Below are 16,082 nucleotides of genomic sequence, written 5' to 3'. Positions count from 1 at the left end.
TTCTAATACTAAAATGTGTATTCTAAATCGGTGCTAATTGTAGTAGATATGTGTTGGGCAGCAAATGGTTTTTTAAAAATAACAAAAATTGAATGATAATTTAAAAGGTGATATTTTTCTAATGTGATCAGGCAATAACAGAAGGGTACAACTAATATATTTGGTAATTATTCTATAACTTCTCAAGAGAAGAAAATATCATACTACTCCTCTATGTGAAAATAAAATTTAAAAACTACAGCCACCCCACCACATAAGCAGATTTGACTTACAGCTCTGTGATTGTGTTAGCCAGTTAGCCAGTAGTGGCTTGGTTCTGGAAGGGGATCCCCCACGGTTTGTGAACAATGATAAACTATATTCTACTAATCCATGCACCATAGGACTCAGCATTTAAAGTAACACTCTTACTCAACCTCCTAACTTCAAGTTCCCATCACCCTCAAAACTCTCCTCTTCAACTGGGAAGAAGATTGTTTTGACTGGAACTAGTCAGACAGAAGAAACATACTGCCAACTGCTTCTTTGTACAGCACCTGCTGCCAGGGCCTAAATTCTTGTTATCTCCACAACATGGTTTAATCTTTTAACAGTTGGCTTATTGGTGAAGAGCGAAGGGGTCCTTTGTGTCTGTCTTGGGTTGGCACCCAGTGTTAACACCATGCTGTTCTTCGAGAGATATTTTGCTGGACAGTTCCCAAGTGATTCTACATAGACCAGACACAGCCAGGCCGACTAAGGCAGCTTCATTTCATGTCATGAAAAAAAAAAAAAATCTTGCCAAGTCTGGGGTTCTGATTCACTTAAAACTAACAATGGCCATTAAGTTTCTCTTCGTGACATCACCTTCTTTTTATTTTTAATTTGATCTGATCAGTTAGCTTTAGACCAAACATTAATGAAGGTGGGGAAGATAAAAACTGAAAATTGAAATTTAGAAAAGTGCTTTGACAACCTACAACATAATATGCTGTGTGTGTGTGTGTGTGCGTGTGCACGTGTTCTTGCATGCACACACACAAGCCCATGCATGCACGTGCACGGGTATGTGTATGAAAGTATTTATGTTGAGACTGGTTTCTAAATACATACCATCATATATGTCATTGAGCCTTTTCAAGTCCTGAGAATCAAAAAAAAAAAAGGCAACTCTGTTCTGTTTTATTCCTTTGAATACCTAAATACATAGCTCCCTTTGCATGACCACTATGATTTGCTTGTCTGAATAAGCTGTGCTGATATAGAAGCTGACAGTGATAAAAATGATTCATACATGTGCCGGGCCAGTTAAAACTTCTTGGTTTTCTCTTTCCAAATCACTAATGAAAGTGGAGTAGCCTTCAACATTAGTGTGCAAATTCAAAACAATAAGGGACCCTCTTGGCTTTTCTTACAGATCTATTGAGGAACAAAATACAAAACAATAAAACTTTTCTTGAAAGTAGAAGCTCATAGATCACAACCATTCTAAACAATTTGTTTACCACACAGAAATTAAATGAGATTTCTATACTTTTGGTAGAGAATTTAAGGCCAAGTTAAATAATTTGATACATAAATTAAAATCACAACTATAAGAAATATTCTAAAATCTCTTTCCTCCTGTCTCTGATGTTCATTTTTATTGTTTCCATTCTATAAATCTATAGCTGATCAATCTACCCATCTCTAAGGCTGAAAGCAGAATTGGAAAAGTCTGAAAGCAGAAAATATCAGTGAGCACATAATTACACAACTAAATAAGGCAAAATATCTAAGATCTAGATAAGCAGTCCTCAAATAGCTTCCAACTATTAGTCTAAAAATAGGGAAGAAACGAGATTTTATTTAAAGTCCCGTGTCCTATTCCAATGACAATCAGTACAAAATTTAAAGTTTTGTATTTTCCCCAGTATAAATTACTTGTAATTTATACTGCTCTTCAAAGAAACAGGATAGTAAAGAATTGTTTTCTTTCCCAGTCTCCTTTGTGACATACAAAATAACATATTCTGTTAGCGTCCCTAACTGCTGAATTTACAAGTTAACTTGCAACAACTATGCCATAATTCTAAAATCTTAACTTGGTGTTTTTCTTGCTGTTTCCATATTGGAAATTGTCACTAAAATTCTGCTGATGTCTTATCATACTGAAAGGCTAGGATCAAAATAAGTTGCCTTTTCATTTTGGCAAAATATATGACCTGCTAAACACTGGAGTCCATTTTTTCTGCTATACTTTCCCATAACCAGGCATTCCCCAAGCTATTCTTCTCATGATTTTTTCTTTTATATTAACTACCATGAAGTTTAAATCTCACCTATGTCATGGAAACATATAATTTTATTGCCCTTAAACTGGGCAATCTAAAAACGTTGCCAATTTAATAACAATAGAGAACTGTTGAGAGATGTATTTGCCAAATTGTCTATTTGGAGTAGATTCTGAATCTTATTATTTTTTTTTTTTTTTGAAATGGATAAAAGAGCAACAGGTTGTAATTATCAGGGTTGTATCTGTCTCCCACATTACTAATAGGGATTATATGTTCCAAATTTTTCTCTGTAGGGAAGGTTTTACTTGTCAATAAGAGATTTGAAAGAACAGTCAGGGGTTAGGCACTGATATCTCTATCTCAAGCCAATTTCAAAATGTAGGAATCAAGAATATCGGCTTTTGCCTCCCTCAGAGACTCTGCCCCTGTTGTAATCCTCTTAGTGTCTTCTTGACTACAATGAGCATGAAGATCCTGAAGATATCCATCTCCTCTGCCTGAATCTTTCTTTAAAAATGCTCCTTTTCAGGTTACTAAATTACTGTTTCCAATACACTGATCACCTCTCTGTATTTAATCGAAGACATTTTTCTGAAAGGATTTTAAAGTTTTCACAGCTAAGGGAGAGCCATTTTTCTTCTAAAGTTTCTCATTACTAATCAGTTCATTAAATCTTTGCTTTCTTACACTAGTATTTTGATTGGACTGAAATTTTATGCAAAAACGATTTCTTCTTTCAAAATACAATAGTGTACAAACTTTTACTTGAGATGAGTGTTTTTTTTCACTTTCGCTGGATCATTAGAACCAATTAACAACACTGAGATAACTGGATTGTTATTCTATCATTTTTCAACATAGAAAATATAGTTTTCTTTTAAAGTCCTACTTTGGTTTAAAATCCAAGACAGAGAAGCCTTTGGGTTCTTTTCCTGTGATAACTCTTTGATACCCTTTTTTTCTTTTTGTTTTTGAAGTTTGAGCTGGTTTCTGTTGAACAAGTTAATTAAGTAGTGAATTCAATTCCATTTAGCTAAATCTGAGCATCTAGATGTTTCAGCAGAGATAAGGATGATTGGGATGCCCTTTGCCCTCAAGGAATTTCTAATCTAGCACAGAGGATAAGACAAGCACCACCTGAGTTATCTTCCTCACACAAGGATCAAATCAGATCTTGCCTCTGCTTGATATTTCCAGTGGCTCCTTGTTTTCTACAGAACAACATCCAGAATCCCTCACATTCCATTAAGACCTTTTACGATCTGATCTCAACATTCTCTGTGGAATCTACTATTCTCTTCCTCCTATCCCAATGTGACCTGAAATATGCCCAAACTTGGAGCATTGATTGACTTTAAATCATCCCCAAAAACATTGTAAGAGGAACAGCATCGAGTTCAATGTTGTTATAAATGGCACAGAATGGATGTAATGGGGTTATCAAAGCCAGAAACATCATGTCTGGTTTGGGGGTAGGGTGGGGTAAAGAAAGATTTTATGGAGCAGGCACATGGGCAGGATTTCAACAAACACTTATTAAATGCCAGCTATATGGCAGACATCATGCTAGGACATGGCACAACAGTAAAAGAGAAGACTGGGGCTGCTGACAAAGAAAGAGAGGTTGAATTACAAGCAGAAGGATCCACATGGGCAGAATAACAGAAATGATGGCGTGCTTTCAGAAGACAACAAATGAACAATCTGGCTTGGCTAACACACAAGGAACATATTAGAAAATAGAAGGCCTTGAAAGATAGGTTATAGCTAAATTTTAAAAATAACTCATCAGAAATGTATTGTGCATTTGCCCTATGTTCAAGACTTTGTGCTAGCACTCCAGAACACAAAGATGAGTAAGACATAATGTCAGCATCCAAAGAGTACTCAATTTAATGGAGGGGAAAAACACAAAAGCAAGTAAATGCCTACACTAAAACATAAACTCTAACAATTTTCAAAGGACAAAAATGAGTTCCAAGGACACACAACCATCTGAGGTTAATTTTCTCTGGATGATCTGAGAAGGCTTCATGGGAGGAAGAGGAAGTTCAATCAAGCCTTAAGGCAAGGAAGAGTAATGGTGGAGGTTATTTCTTAGGCAAAGAAGAACACGAGCCATGGCACAAGTACACCAAAGTGAAAGCATGTTAGGGGACACAATTTATTAGCTATGACTATAGTGCTAGGTCAAGAAGAGGAGAAGATTGAAAAGGCAAATTGAGAATGGGGGAAGACTGAAGGAGAATCATGGAGATCGGTGAAGGTCAGATGAGGATACGCAAACTCAGCTGGCAACAGCCAGGCATACAGGTTTTTGAGCAGGACAATAATATTACAGCATAAACCTAAAAAGGAATGCCACCAGGATCAGAACTATGGTAAAGAAATCTAAATGTCTCTTCAGGTCCTCTGTCCATTTTTCAATTGAGTTGTTTGTTTTTTTGTTGTTGAGTTTCATGAGTTCCTTGTATAATTTGGGTATTAGCCCCTTATCAGAGGCACTGTTTGCAAAAATCTTTTCCCATTCAGTTGGTACATGGAAACAACCAAAATGTCCTTCAATAGATGAATGGATAAAGAAGTTGTGGTATATATACACAATGGAATACTATTCCGTGTTAAGGAAAGATGATATAGGAGCATTTGTGACAACATGGATGGATCTTGAGAGTATAATGCTAAGTGAAATAAGTCAGACAGACAAAGCAGAGAACCCTATGATTTCACTGATATGTGGTATATAAACCAAAAAGAACAAGACAAACAAATGAGAAAGAAAAACTCATAGACACAGACAATAATCTAGTGGTTACCAGAGGGTAAGGGGGTGGGGGGTGGGTGATGAGGGTAAAGGGGATCAAATATATGGTGATGGAAGGAGAACTGACTCTGGGTGGTGAACACACAATGGGATTTATAGACGATGTAATACAGAATTGTACACCTGAAATCTATGTAAATTTACTAACAATTGTCACCCCAATAAATTTAAAAAAAAATTAAAAATAAAGAAATCTAAATGTCAGATGAATATAAAATATAAAAGGCATTAATTCTCATTGCACCATTCAACCTACATTTATTTTCTAAATTTGCTCAAAAACATTATTAGAAACAATTATTGATTTTATTCTATTTTTTATAATTATACTATTTAGATTTATATGTACCTTGAAACAACTAATATTTTCAGTATAAATTTTGACATAATAGACTGAGTGGGCACCATGGAGAAATTCAAAAAGAGCAATTTGGGTCAATGTGTTTTTGCATTGTCTCTTGGAAATAAAGGGCCCACACCGGTTAACAGGAAGTCCTACTTTCGTTGGGCATCTCTATCTCTGTGGGCACCTTTTCATTTTGATTTCATGAGCTCAAATACTAAAGCTCATGCTGCTGAAATAAACTACCCTACATTGTTTCCCAGCTGAGAAAAACAAAAGAATTACTCTTTCTTTGCAGACAATGTTTAAAATGCCTTTCATAGTTCAGTTAGAGAACAAAATCTTTACTGACAGGATAAATTTCTAAGTGTAAATTAATAAATGGACCTTCTGGATTGGCTTGTCATAAATTGGATTTTCTAAAGAACTCATGTTCTTTAGATACAGATCAGATCCCAAAGTACAGAGAGAGACAGCCATCTTAAAGACTTTCTTAAACAACTTCAACTTATTGATACAGTAGGTATAAAGAAAATATGCTAAACAATAGTACTTGAATGATGCAATTCAGGTAAAATTTTTTCAACTAGGAATGCTATATAATGATTCAGTTTTAAAGTACTTAATTAACAAGAAGTAAAGAATAATATATTTGTAAAATAATCCTAGCTTTTAAAAACTTTCACAAATATTTCTACTTCATCACCATGTATTGAGTATCCAATACATAAAATACTCACATTAATTACAACATATAATTCTGACCTTGTTCTGTAAGAAATGGTTCTCCAAGTCGACCTTTTCAAATTGATCAGGTATCTCTTGACTGGTGCCACTGAAATTCATTGGAAATCCCTCACAAACTTCCCAACTAAGGAAAGTAAAACACGTGATCATTTTTGTTAGAATGAAATGTGGTTAATTATAATACTCTTTAATCTACTAGTATAATAATTTATGCATCTTATGCTCTTTTAGTGAGAGTAAGATCAATGTATATTTCATAATCTTTGAAACAGAAATTTGGAAAGTGCTTTGGTATCTATAATTGGGAAAAGAAAAGTTTTAAATTTTTACCTTGCAATTATTTATGACATTGGGGTATTCCATGCCCAATTAATTATTAATAGAACAAAGAAACAAAATGACTTTTTTTTTCTTACAGAAGCACTTATAGTGGAGCACTGATAGCACTTCATTGCTCAATTTATATTCTAAATACATTGGACTACGAATAATAACAGATGTGTTTATACTTATAATAGTTAGGTTAAGCACATTGGTTTGGTATTTTTAAAAGAATCTCAAGAGGTAATACAAACTGGAGGTATCGAGTATCATTCTTAATTCAGCCAAATCATTTATTTTATAGTGAGCTGACCCTTATCCTAAAGAAAATTACTCAGCGCAACATTGATATGTTAAGACATACCGTACAGCATGCTATTTAACAGAAACCGGTCTGGCACTGGTAACACGGTGTTACCCCAAAAATAAGACCGTGTCTTATATTAAGATTTCTCCAAAAGATGCATTAGGGCTTACGTTCAGGAGATATCATCCTGAAAAATCATGCTAGGACTTATTGTCCGGTTAGGTCTTATTTTCGGGGAAACACGTTAGTATATTTTTCAATACTTTGAGAAATATAAATAAGAGTATGATTATTAAGATTTCAAACGATCCACTTTAAAGCATTGAAAGAAATTTAAATGGAATCCAAAAATTAAGTAAATTATCTTCAAATTAGTTGTGTTCAATAAGGACAGTTTCACATTGTTATACATAGGCACCTATATTGAATTTGAATCTATGCAATAAAACAGTATTCATTGTACCTGGGAAATGAAATTAAGAAGGAATACGTGAATTTAAAATTAAACCACTAGCTAAAAATTGAAGGGAAAGGCTCTAGGCAAATTTAACAGCTTGGGGAAAGATTATTGCACATGGAATAAAACTCATAAATGGAAATGCCTATAAAAAATGCTAATGAGCTATTTTCTATATATAAAGAAAAAACAGGATAAAACAGATTCAAATCTCGCTTGGAAAGTGAAACACAGTCATTGGGGGATAGAGTTGTTGTTAAATAACTATCCAGGAAGACAAAAGAGTTTGTCTTTATAGACATATTAAGCAATATGACACTAGCTAAACTGAGTGACCTCATCAGACTGCTTTTCATTCCCTGGATCTGCCCTCTACTTCCGTCTTATCACCTGTATCTTAAGGAAAGTTGTAATTTGTTAAATTACAAAATTTAAACCTGGGTAGAACTTTAGAGATAGAGCACCTAATCCAACATATTATTAGTATCATGCTGCAATGTCCAATATGATAGCCATTAGCCACGTATTCTTATTTAAATTAAAATTCATTTAATTTAAACAAAATTAAAAATTCAGTTCCTTTGTCACATTAGGCACATTTCAAGTGCTCAATAGTCATAAAATATGTTTCCATTATCACAGAAAGTTCTATTGGACAGTGCAGGATAGTGGTTAAACCCTTAGTTCTTAAGAAAAACAATCTGGGTTAGAATCTTGGCTCTATCTTGTACTGGTTAAGTCACTGGGCAAATTATTTTGCCCTTCTGTGCCTCAGTTTCTGTCTTTATAAAATGGAGTAATAATAGGATAATAGGAAATGATGCAATTAAAATAATTGTTTTGAGAATTACATAGGTTCTTACCCAATGCATTTAGAACTGTGCCTGGTCTATATGGTCAAAACAACTGTGCCTGGTCTATGGTCAACAGCATTTACTATGCTGGGTATTTTATTATTACATATGAGAAACTGACACCAATCTACTCATGGACAATCACAAGCATGTCCAGATCCCGTAAGTCCTGCTCTTTTTCTCACTATCCCACCAAGCCTCCAGCATACTGCTTTTGTTTCAATTTATCATCATCAAATGAGATCCTTAAATATGAACACTCATGAGTTACCATAATATTTTAGTGATTCCATTTAAAACTATGAATTTAGAAACATCCACTAAAAACAGTTTTCATATTTCAAATACAATTCTTACCTCTGCAAAGCAGAAACTATAGTCTGCTCATTGCCCCATGTGTTTTTTTTAAAACTCAAGGAAAGTTAATGATAAGTCTTTTAGGCACTAGAGTTCACTATATAATGAAGTAAGTCAATAAAATAAATAATTGCTTATTTAAGACAATTCAAAGAACATCTTTTAGTGTTTCAATTTCTCACTCTGGGAAATTGGAATTTAGGTGATTCAGATTGCTTTAACCAAGTACACGTTAATTTACTTGTCACATCCAGGAAGCAGAACAGCATTAGGATCCAAGAAGGTTTTATATGCAACTATAATGCCATCTCTGGCAAATGCTGTCATCCGGTCAAAGGTCAAATTCAAAACAGGGGTTAGTGGAGATCTGAAAAATGAAAAAATAATCTAAGCTATTTGCAAAATTATACAAACACTGAGATTTGAGCACAAAAAAATAATAAAACATACAATATTAGTGTTTAATAAAATCCAGAAATCCTGAAAAGCACATTTTACTTTATTTGGCTGATTTATAATATGCCAGGACTAGTTGCAAAACATACTTTAAAAAATAATTTCAATAATAAAAGCAAAGAATTTAGTTGAGAAAAACAACCAATTATTCATATAATGTCCATTTTTAAAAAACTACATCATGGATAACTATACCTGCATGATGTTCATCAATGTATAATTACAATGCAATACAACCATAATAATCTTTGGACCTGATAATTGAATGAATTCTTCGTATTTGGCTAAAAACCATTGTTGTGGGTTTACTAAATGCTATGCTGATTTACTTTTTCATATTACATACTTTTAAGTACACTGTTTTAGGTTAATTTAGTTATATGAGAATTAAAACCAAATGGAAAATAGATCTTGAATAAGAAGAATAGCCATTATGTCATATATGAACCATTTTTTTATTCTAAATTGGTGACAGACTTGCTATTGAACTTTATAATTGTAGGACTCAAGCACATCACCTGCGTAGTATTGTCGAAATATTTAAACTGAATCTAATCATGAGGAAACAGACAAATCCAGAATGTGGGACAGTCTACAAGAAAAGTGACTGAACTCTTAAAAAAAAAAAAATTCAATGTCATGCAAAACAAAAGGTGGGGGAATATTCTAGATTAAAGAAAACTAAAGAAAATAATTAAATGCAATACATAAAGCTTATTTGGATACTGAATGACAACATCTCCAAAGCACATTTTGGGTAGTTTGAATATAACTTGTATATTAGGTGATATTACATTATTGTTGGCTGTGTTCGATATTACAATGTGTTACAGAAGAACATCATATTCTTCAATGACCTGATCTGAAGCATTTAGGAGTAAAACTTTAATGACTGACTAAAATTAATTTCAAAATACTCAAAAGAGAGAGAAGGAGATAGAAAAGATGTAAAATAAATGTGGCAAACTCTGTTAATTGGTGAACCTAGGTGAAAGATATATAAGTCTTCTTTGTACTATTCTTTCAACTGTTCTGTATATTGGATATTTTTTAAAATAAAAATTGGGAAAAAATAATTAAAGGACTCAAAATAGAAGCAGATATTGGCAAAATCATCTCTTTCAATGAGTAACCTGGCCCCCTCCCCTGTATCTGTGTATATTAGAAATGTTAAAATTACTCCATGAAAATGAATATCATTTGCTTAGCACATATTTTGCACATTTTCTCAATATATTTTAAACAGGGTGAAAATAACTTTCTATACATAAACTAGAAATTCTGATAGTAGCAAACTGCTATAATGGTTTCCTAGAGATTCATATTGGATTCAACACCAGGAAAAACTACATGATCCTATTAAAATATCAGTGATATACACACTTATGAATTCCTCCAGCTACAATCCTCAGTAGATTTTGGAATATTTCAGATACTTAGTATTTCATTAGTTATTCGACAAATATGATCCAATTAACCAAGAACAAGTGCATGATCTTATTAAAAGAAAGTATTATAGCAAACATCATTAAAAACATCAAAATCAGTCAATTAGTTTAACAATGATATTTAAGAAGAAATTATTAGATACACATTTTATTAATGTCTCTCCCTGTTATTGAAAGAGCTTGCTGAATTATTAATGAATTTTTGCCACTTTAAAATTCATCAGTGTTTTTATTGGTATAGAAACAATTCTCACAATGCAATTAAATTATATTTTGAAATCTGCCTACGGGGAAAAAACACCATTTCTCACAGAATTTTTTAATTCTATAAATTAATTACACAGCATAAGAAATTATTAAGCATTTTAATTTTACTCTATGGGGAGGATGAAATAGAATTTTGCAACACGCTAGCCACAACTAATCCTACCAACTTTTTCTAAAACCTTCATGGATACCCGAGTAGATTTGTTTCAGTATTTGAAATTTTGACTATTCGAATCTATAGCATTGGTCAGCTCCTACTTCTTTCTATGCTATTTTCATTAGAATTAATATCTGATCAATTATACTCTATAAGCAAAATTATTTCCCCCATTTCCTCTATTCTGTTCTACAGATAAATAAAGAGAGCTTTAAAAAAAATTAAAAATAAGCAGAAAAGTGTGTTTCAAAGTTCCTCTGTATGTGTTCTGTCAAAATATACATGAATTTTCAAGATGCTCCACACAACAGCCCAGCTCATCAGTGCCTATAGACTACAGCCTTTTTCTTTTCTCAAAAACACAGATAATTTTATGCAGGAATTTACCAATCTACAAAAAAATTTACACCATGCTCAGCAATAACCAGTAATTATTGTGGGATAATAGAAGGCACTTTTGAGGAATACAACTTTGATAGGATAGGGCTTACAAGCTTTTACCAATTTATCTTTAGCTGTCCTGTCACTGGTGCTTAAAAGGTTAAGACTTTATTTGTGAAAACATAGAGAGATAGTGGGGAATCATGTTGTCTACAGATTCATAAATCTTGCTTAAGATCCTTTTCAATTACCATCCATTTCTCCTTTAAAAAGGGACAAAAAAATAGAGGAGTGGAAGCAGGTCAGGGCAGTGTGCAACGATGACAGTGTGATGGGCTTGGGCCCCCTGTGGTGTTTCCATCTGCTGTCATTAAGGTGACTACTCAGACATGAACAATCCCGCTTGCTGTGCTGACAGGCAGACTTCAAGAACTATGACAAGGCATTAAGACAGAAAGTCAGAGAGAGAGAGAGGGATGTCATATCCCACAAACAATACTACCTCACGAAAAAATGCTCTGAAATGTTATTTGAATTCAAAATAAAAAAAATTCATAAAGAGTGTGACTTGATTTCTCAACTCTCCTTTTAAATTAGTTTGCCCCTGGGAAGATTGAGGACAGACAGAGACTAAACACCTCTCTCCTACCTGTATGTTTTACCATAAGAGACCCAAATCTTTTGCTCATTCTTCAGCAAAAGTGGATTCTTAATTTCTTGACCATGCTCATTGAAAAGCCGGGCTGAAGAAAAATTAAGGCCTGGTGGGTTGATGGAAGATCCTTGAAGCCTTTGATGAATCTTGAGAAGTAACTGGTGGTGGGAGGAAATGATTAAAAAGAAGAAGAAGAAATATCATAAAAATGTGCACATCTGTAATAAACTGTCTCTACTCTGTAACAAAGTCCAAACAAATGATAATTAAATTCATATAGAATGTTAAAAGAAGTGTGAAATGATGGCAATGTTTAGCTCAGGCTAAAGGAACAAAATGAGCATGGGCTTTTAACCAGCAGGGGGTGCCACAGGCTTGTGATTGAGCTCTGACCCTTTGGCACGAGGACTGTTAGCAGATGTGACAGTCGTACGGAAAAAGCATTCAGCTCTGCACACGGTAACAGCCCTCTTTGATACGGCTGATGCTTTTCTTGTCGGAGCTACACATTTTGTTAGGGTCTTTCCAGAGCACGTTCGAATTTTACATTCGGCAATCTCCCCCTGTCCCCAGCTAACCTGTGATAACCAATGGTAGAACAATTCACTGCTTACAGGATTGTAAAGATAAAGATGACTTTCAGCCTACGTTGGTTCACTTCGGAGAACTCGGCCTGGATGTATTTTAATTAAGAGCCCTGCAAACGCTTGTGGGCAGCTTCAATAATCAATGTTTTCAAGTTGAGAAAAAGCATGATTGAAGTGTGAAATATGAAATGCTGTCACTTCATATTTTAAATAATAGCATTGCCAGTGTTGGTTTCTATCTTACATGTACATGGGATCTCTAAATTATCAAAATATTTCTAATTTAAGGCATATTTCAAATGAAGGTAAATCCAGCTGAACAGTGTTGCATATGGAATTTGAAAAGACTTTTTGTGATTTTTTCAGTCCTTTGTTTGAGTGTTTGGGCCTCAGCTCTTTCCTGCTCTGTGCCCCCCATGATCCATCACTCTGTCACAGGCTTCCTTTTCTTCTCTCCCTTGTCAGTTCTTGTGTCTCTCAATTTCTTGTTACTCTGTAATCTCGGCAGGGATGCGGATATAGTTGTGGCCTCTTCTTGCCTAACTGCTGTTCAGGGCGCCTTTTTCGTTCCTTCTATTAATTCCTATTGAAGGTATATTGAGAAGTGCTAAATGCCGAGGCTCAGTGGAAACAAGAGGAAGTTGCACTCCTGTCATATCTCTCCCCTATTGACTGTAAACTCCTGACCAAGTAAAATATTTTCTTTGACCAGCAATGATATTTGTAAAATACCTAAAACATAGGCTTTGTCCTCACTAGAGATAAATAATCACATCTCCAATTTCATCAGCTCTGCACAGACCAGACTTTGTAGCCTTGAGCACCAGAAAGGCTGAAAATGATGATACATATTTTTTATTTCATTAAAGTTAAAACTTCTCATCCAGCACAGCAAAGTCCTTTGAATATTACAAATAATTACTACTTTTTTTAGGAGTATAATAGGCAAAGGTGTTAGAATAGTAAAAATCTGTGTTGTTTTGTTTTGTTTCCTCCATTGCAACCACAAACGTTTTGAAATCTACAGATTGTATTGACAAAGCCCTACATTTATGTCTGTGTGTTCTCAGCCGTTGGGCTTATTTTTTGTTGCTGTGCTATTATTTTAGGAGGCATGTAATGCTGATCATTTTTTAAACCATAGTGATTTTGCTTTACAGGCATCACCTTTTTTGTGAAGGTGAAAGATATAAAAGATTTAAGTCTAATCGAGGAGAGAAATGTCTACACAAAGAACAGAGATGTGTGGTAGAGAAGGAATACGAACACCTGACCACTTAACCAAATTTACTTTCACAGGAGTAGCACTGCAATCTCTATTTTCTCAACTCAGTGACAGACTGCATTTTAGGTGTTCAAAGATGAGAATCTGACAGCCTACGGGAGATAAGGGCCTCAGCGCCTTTCGTCTCTAGGTCGTTGGTTAGGGATGGGCTATGGTGACCAAACATTGTGATAATCTTCACCCATTTATCTTTAAAGCTATTATCACCAGGCCCTTATAGGATCAGAATTTGTTCAGGGACCTGAGAAGAGTGTGCAACATGTTAGGCTAGGGACTGAGACAAGCGTGCACCAAGGGAAGAGACACCGTTGGGTGTTACAAGGGATCTCCCAAAGAGCTTTATAAAGCCCCTGATTCAACTTTTCCCCCAAAATTTACTTGCATATAGGAGCAAAGAATAGATCGATTTTCACTGTGCCATAAGCCAACACAAAAACTTTCTACAGAATAATATCTTCCTGCATAAAATAATACAAATGCCATCTTCGATTTTAACATGAACAAAAAAGTAATTCTAATTCTAAAATAGAAATGTAATGTACATTTTCTAATATAAAAGTTTCTTTTTCTAATGTAAAAGTAGTTCTAATGTAGAAAAGAGGGAACACCGGTAGAATATTCCAGAAAGTCTTTTGTATCACAGTGCTTTGCATAGTCAGGGATTTGATAGTAAAAAGAAAGCAGCCAGGGCTCTTGATCCTGCTTTCACTAATCAATCTAGGTAGTATTTCCCACTTTTTGTGGGCCCAGCTAGTGATCAGTTAAGAGTCAAGTAATTCTATGCAACTTCTGTGACTGTCTCTAAAGCCCAGATAATAGATGCCAACAGGGAGACATAAGTCTGAGGGTGCTGAAAAGGGGACAGTAGGGGTTGGTGGGGAGCAAGTTTCTCTAAAAAGCCTAGCAACCAACCGAACTCAAAACATTGGTGTGTGCTGGGGTGCCTAACCCCAATCTGTAAACCACAGGGTATTAAGTGTCTTTTTATGCAAGACAAAGACCCAAAATGTAGACTCTGAACATATTGATTGGGCCTGAAAAACATTCCAATTGTCTGAGAAATAGGCAAAGGTAAGAGTGCCTAAGATAAGCCACATGGAGTTGCTCACAGCGAGCATAGGAGAAGACCAAGCCTGTTATTCGCTCAGAGTCTAGGGCTTGGAAATACCCTAGACCCAGAACATACCCTCCACTGAATATTATGTTACTTCTTTTCAAAGTAAAGAAGAAGGCAATCCCAGAGTCCATTGTAGGCAGATTTCCAAATACAAGCATAATGAAGGTTATGATGTTAAGTAAGAGGCCTTGAATTAATACTAAACTAAAACTGAGAGCCTAAAGAATTCAGAAGTCAAGCTTGAGGCCATCAATCTTTACAGATCAGCAAATGATTGATCTTCTCTAAATAACTTTAAAGGTTTATTAGTTTGGTGCAAAAGTATTTGCGGTTTTTGAAATTTTTTTAACCTTTTAAACCGCAATTACTTTTGCACCAACCTAATAATTGTCTAAATTAACTACCAGTAACTTGTAAGACACTTCTAGTCATAAATAAATGGCCAGTAAACTCACCCTATCCATCATATCACCAGTTTGAGTTGGGCTATTACACCCCAGATCTTTTTCACTGATCCAAACAGAGATCGCTCCAGTGTCTTTACCATTTTCAAATATCTGAAAAATAAGTGCATTCAAAATTAAAAATAAATACCTGCACACACATGCATCCATATATTCATACATATGCATATAAATACAAACAGTCCTGGCTTTGCACAGTGTGGTTTCGACTGAAAGTCATGCATGTGGAAACCGTGCAAAGCAACGACTGCCTGCATGAACACATGCAAGTAACTGGCAATGAAAATCAACAGAACTAGAAGAGTAGAATGTCCTTCGTTTCTCCTTGTGGTTTCAGTGTCTTTAACCTGATTAGCCCTCCCTACAATCTTTACAAAGAAGGAAATGTGGGCATTAAAGGAAGAATCACTGACTACACTGGAAGCGTACATGTGGCAAGCATCGGAGAAAGGTCAGCTGGTGACCAACTATCTAGCTCATTTCATTCTTCTTGAAAAACATAATGCCACACATTATGGAATGTTTGATTTATGTTTAAAATGAAGCAGTGTTCAGCTCATCTTTTGACTCACTAAAAGCAAACTCAACCTTACATAATAGTATGATGGAAACCATCCATTTTAAGTGCTTATATGCAACAAGTTGTTGACAACAGAGATAAAATTCATAACACTGCATTATGTAGCACTTCCTGGGGGGTAGAAAATGCTAGCAAACATTCTGGTCTCGCATAATCTAGTCAATAATCTAGTCTCAAAGAAGGCTGAGCTAGAGTGATGACCCATGTGGGTGGTGCCATT

The 16,082-nt window shown here is 34.8% G+C and overlaps 1 protein-coding gene across 1 annotated transcript in view; it reads right to left on the bottom strand.

The window, feature by feature from the left end:
• DCDC1 (doublecortin domain containing 1) overlaps positions 1–16,082 on the bottom strand; it is a 383,234-nt gene that overhangs the window by 175,634 nt on the left and 191,518 nt on the right. The window contains exons 12-15 of the mRNA XM_081062445.1: positions 15,274–15,375; positions 11,824–11,987; positions 8,707–8,832; positions 6,188–6,293 (exon numbers count right to left, since the gene is read on the bottom strand). Of these exons, the coding sequence (XP_080918571.1) occupies positions 6,188–6,293; positions 8,707–8,832; positions 11,824–11,987; positions 15,274–15,375 (498 nt within the window). The remainder of the gene's footprint in view (positions 1–6,187; positions 6,294–8,706; positions 8,833–11,823; positions 11,988–15,273; positions 15,376–16,082) is intronic.

The sequence above is a fragment of the Rhinolophus hipposideros genome, assembly GCF_964194185.1.
Source record: "Rhinolophus hipposideros genome assembly, chromosome: 10".
Classification (NCBI taxonomy): domain Eukaryota; kingdom Metazoa; phylum Chordata; class Mammalia; order Chiroptera; family Rhinolophidae; genus Rhinolophus; species Rhinolophus hipposideros.
The sequence above is the reverse complement of the archived record's forward strand: the minus strand, read 5'-3'. Positions and strand labels throughout refer to the sequence as shown.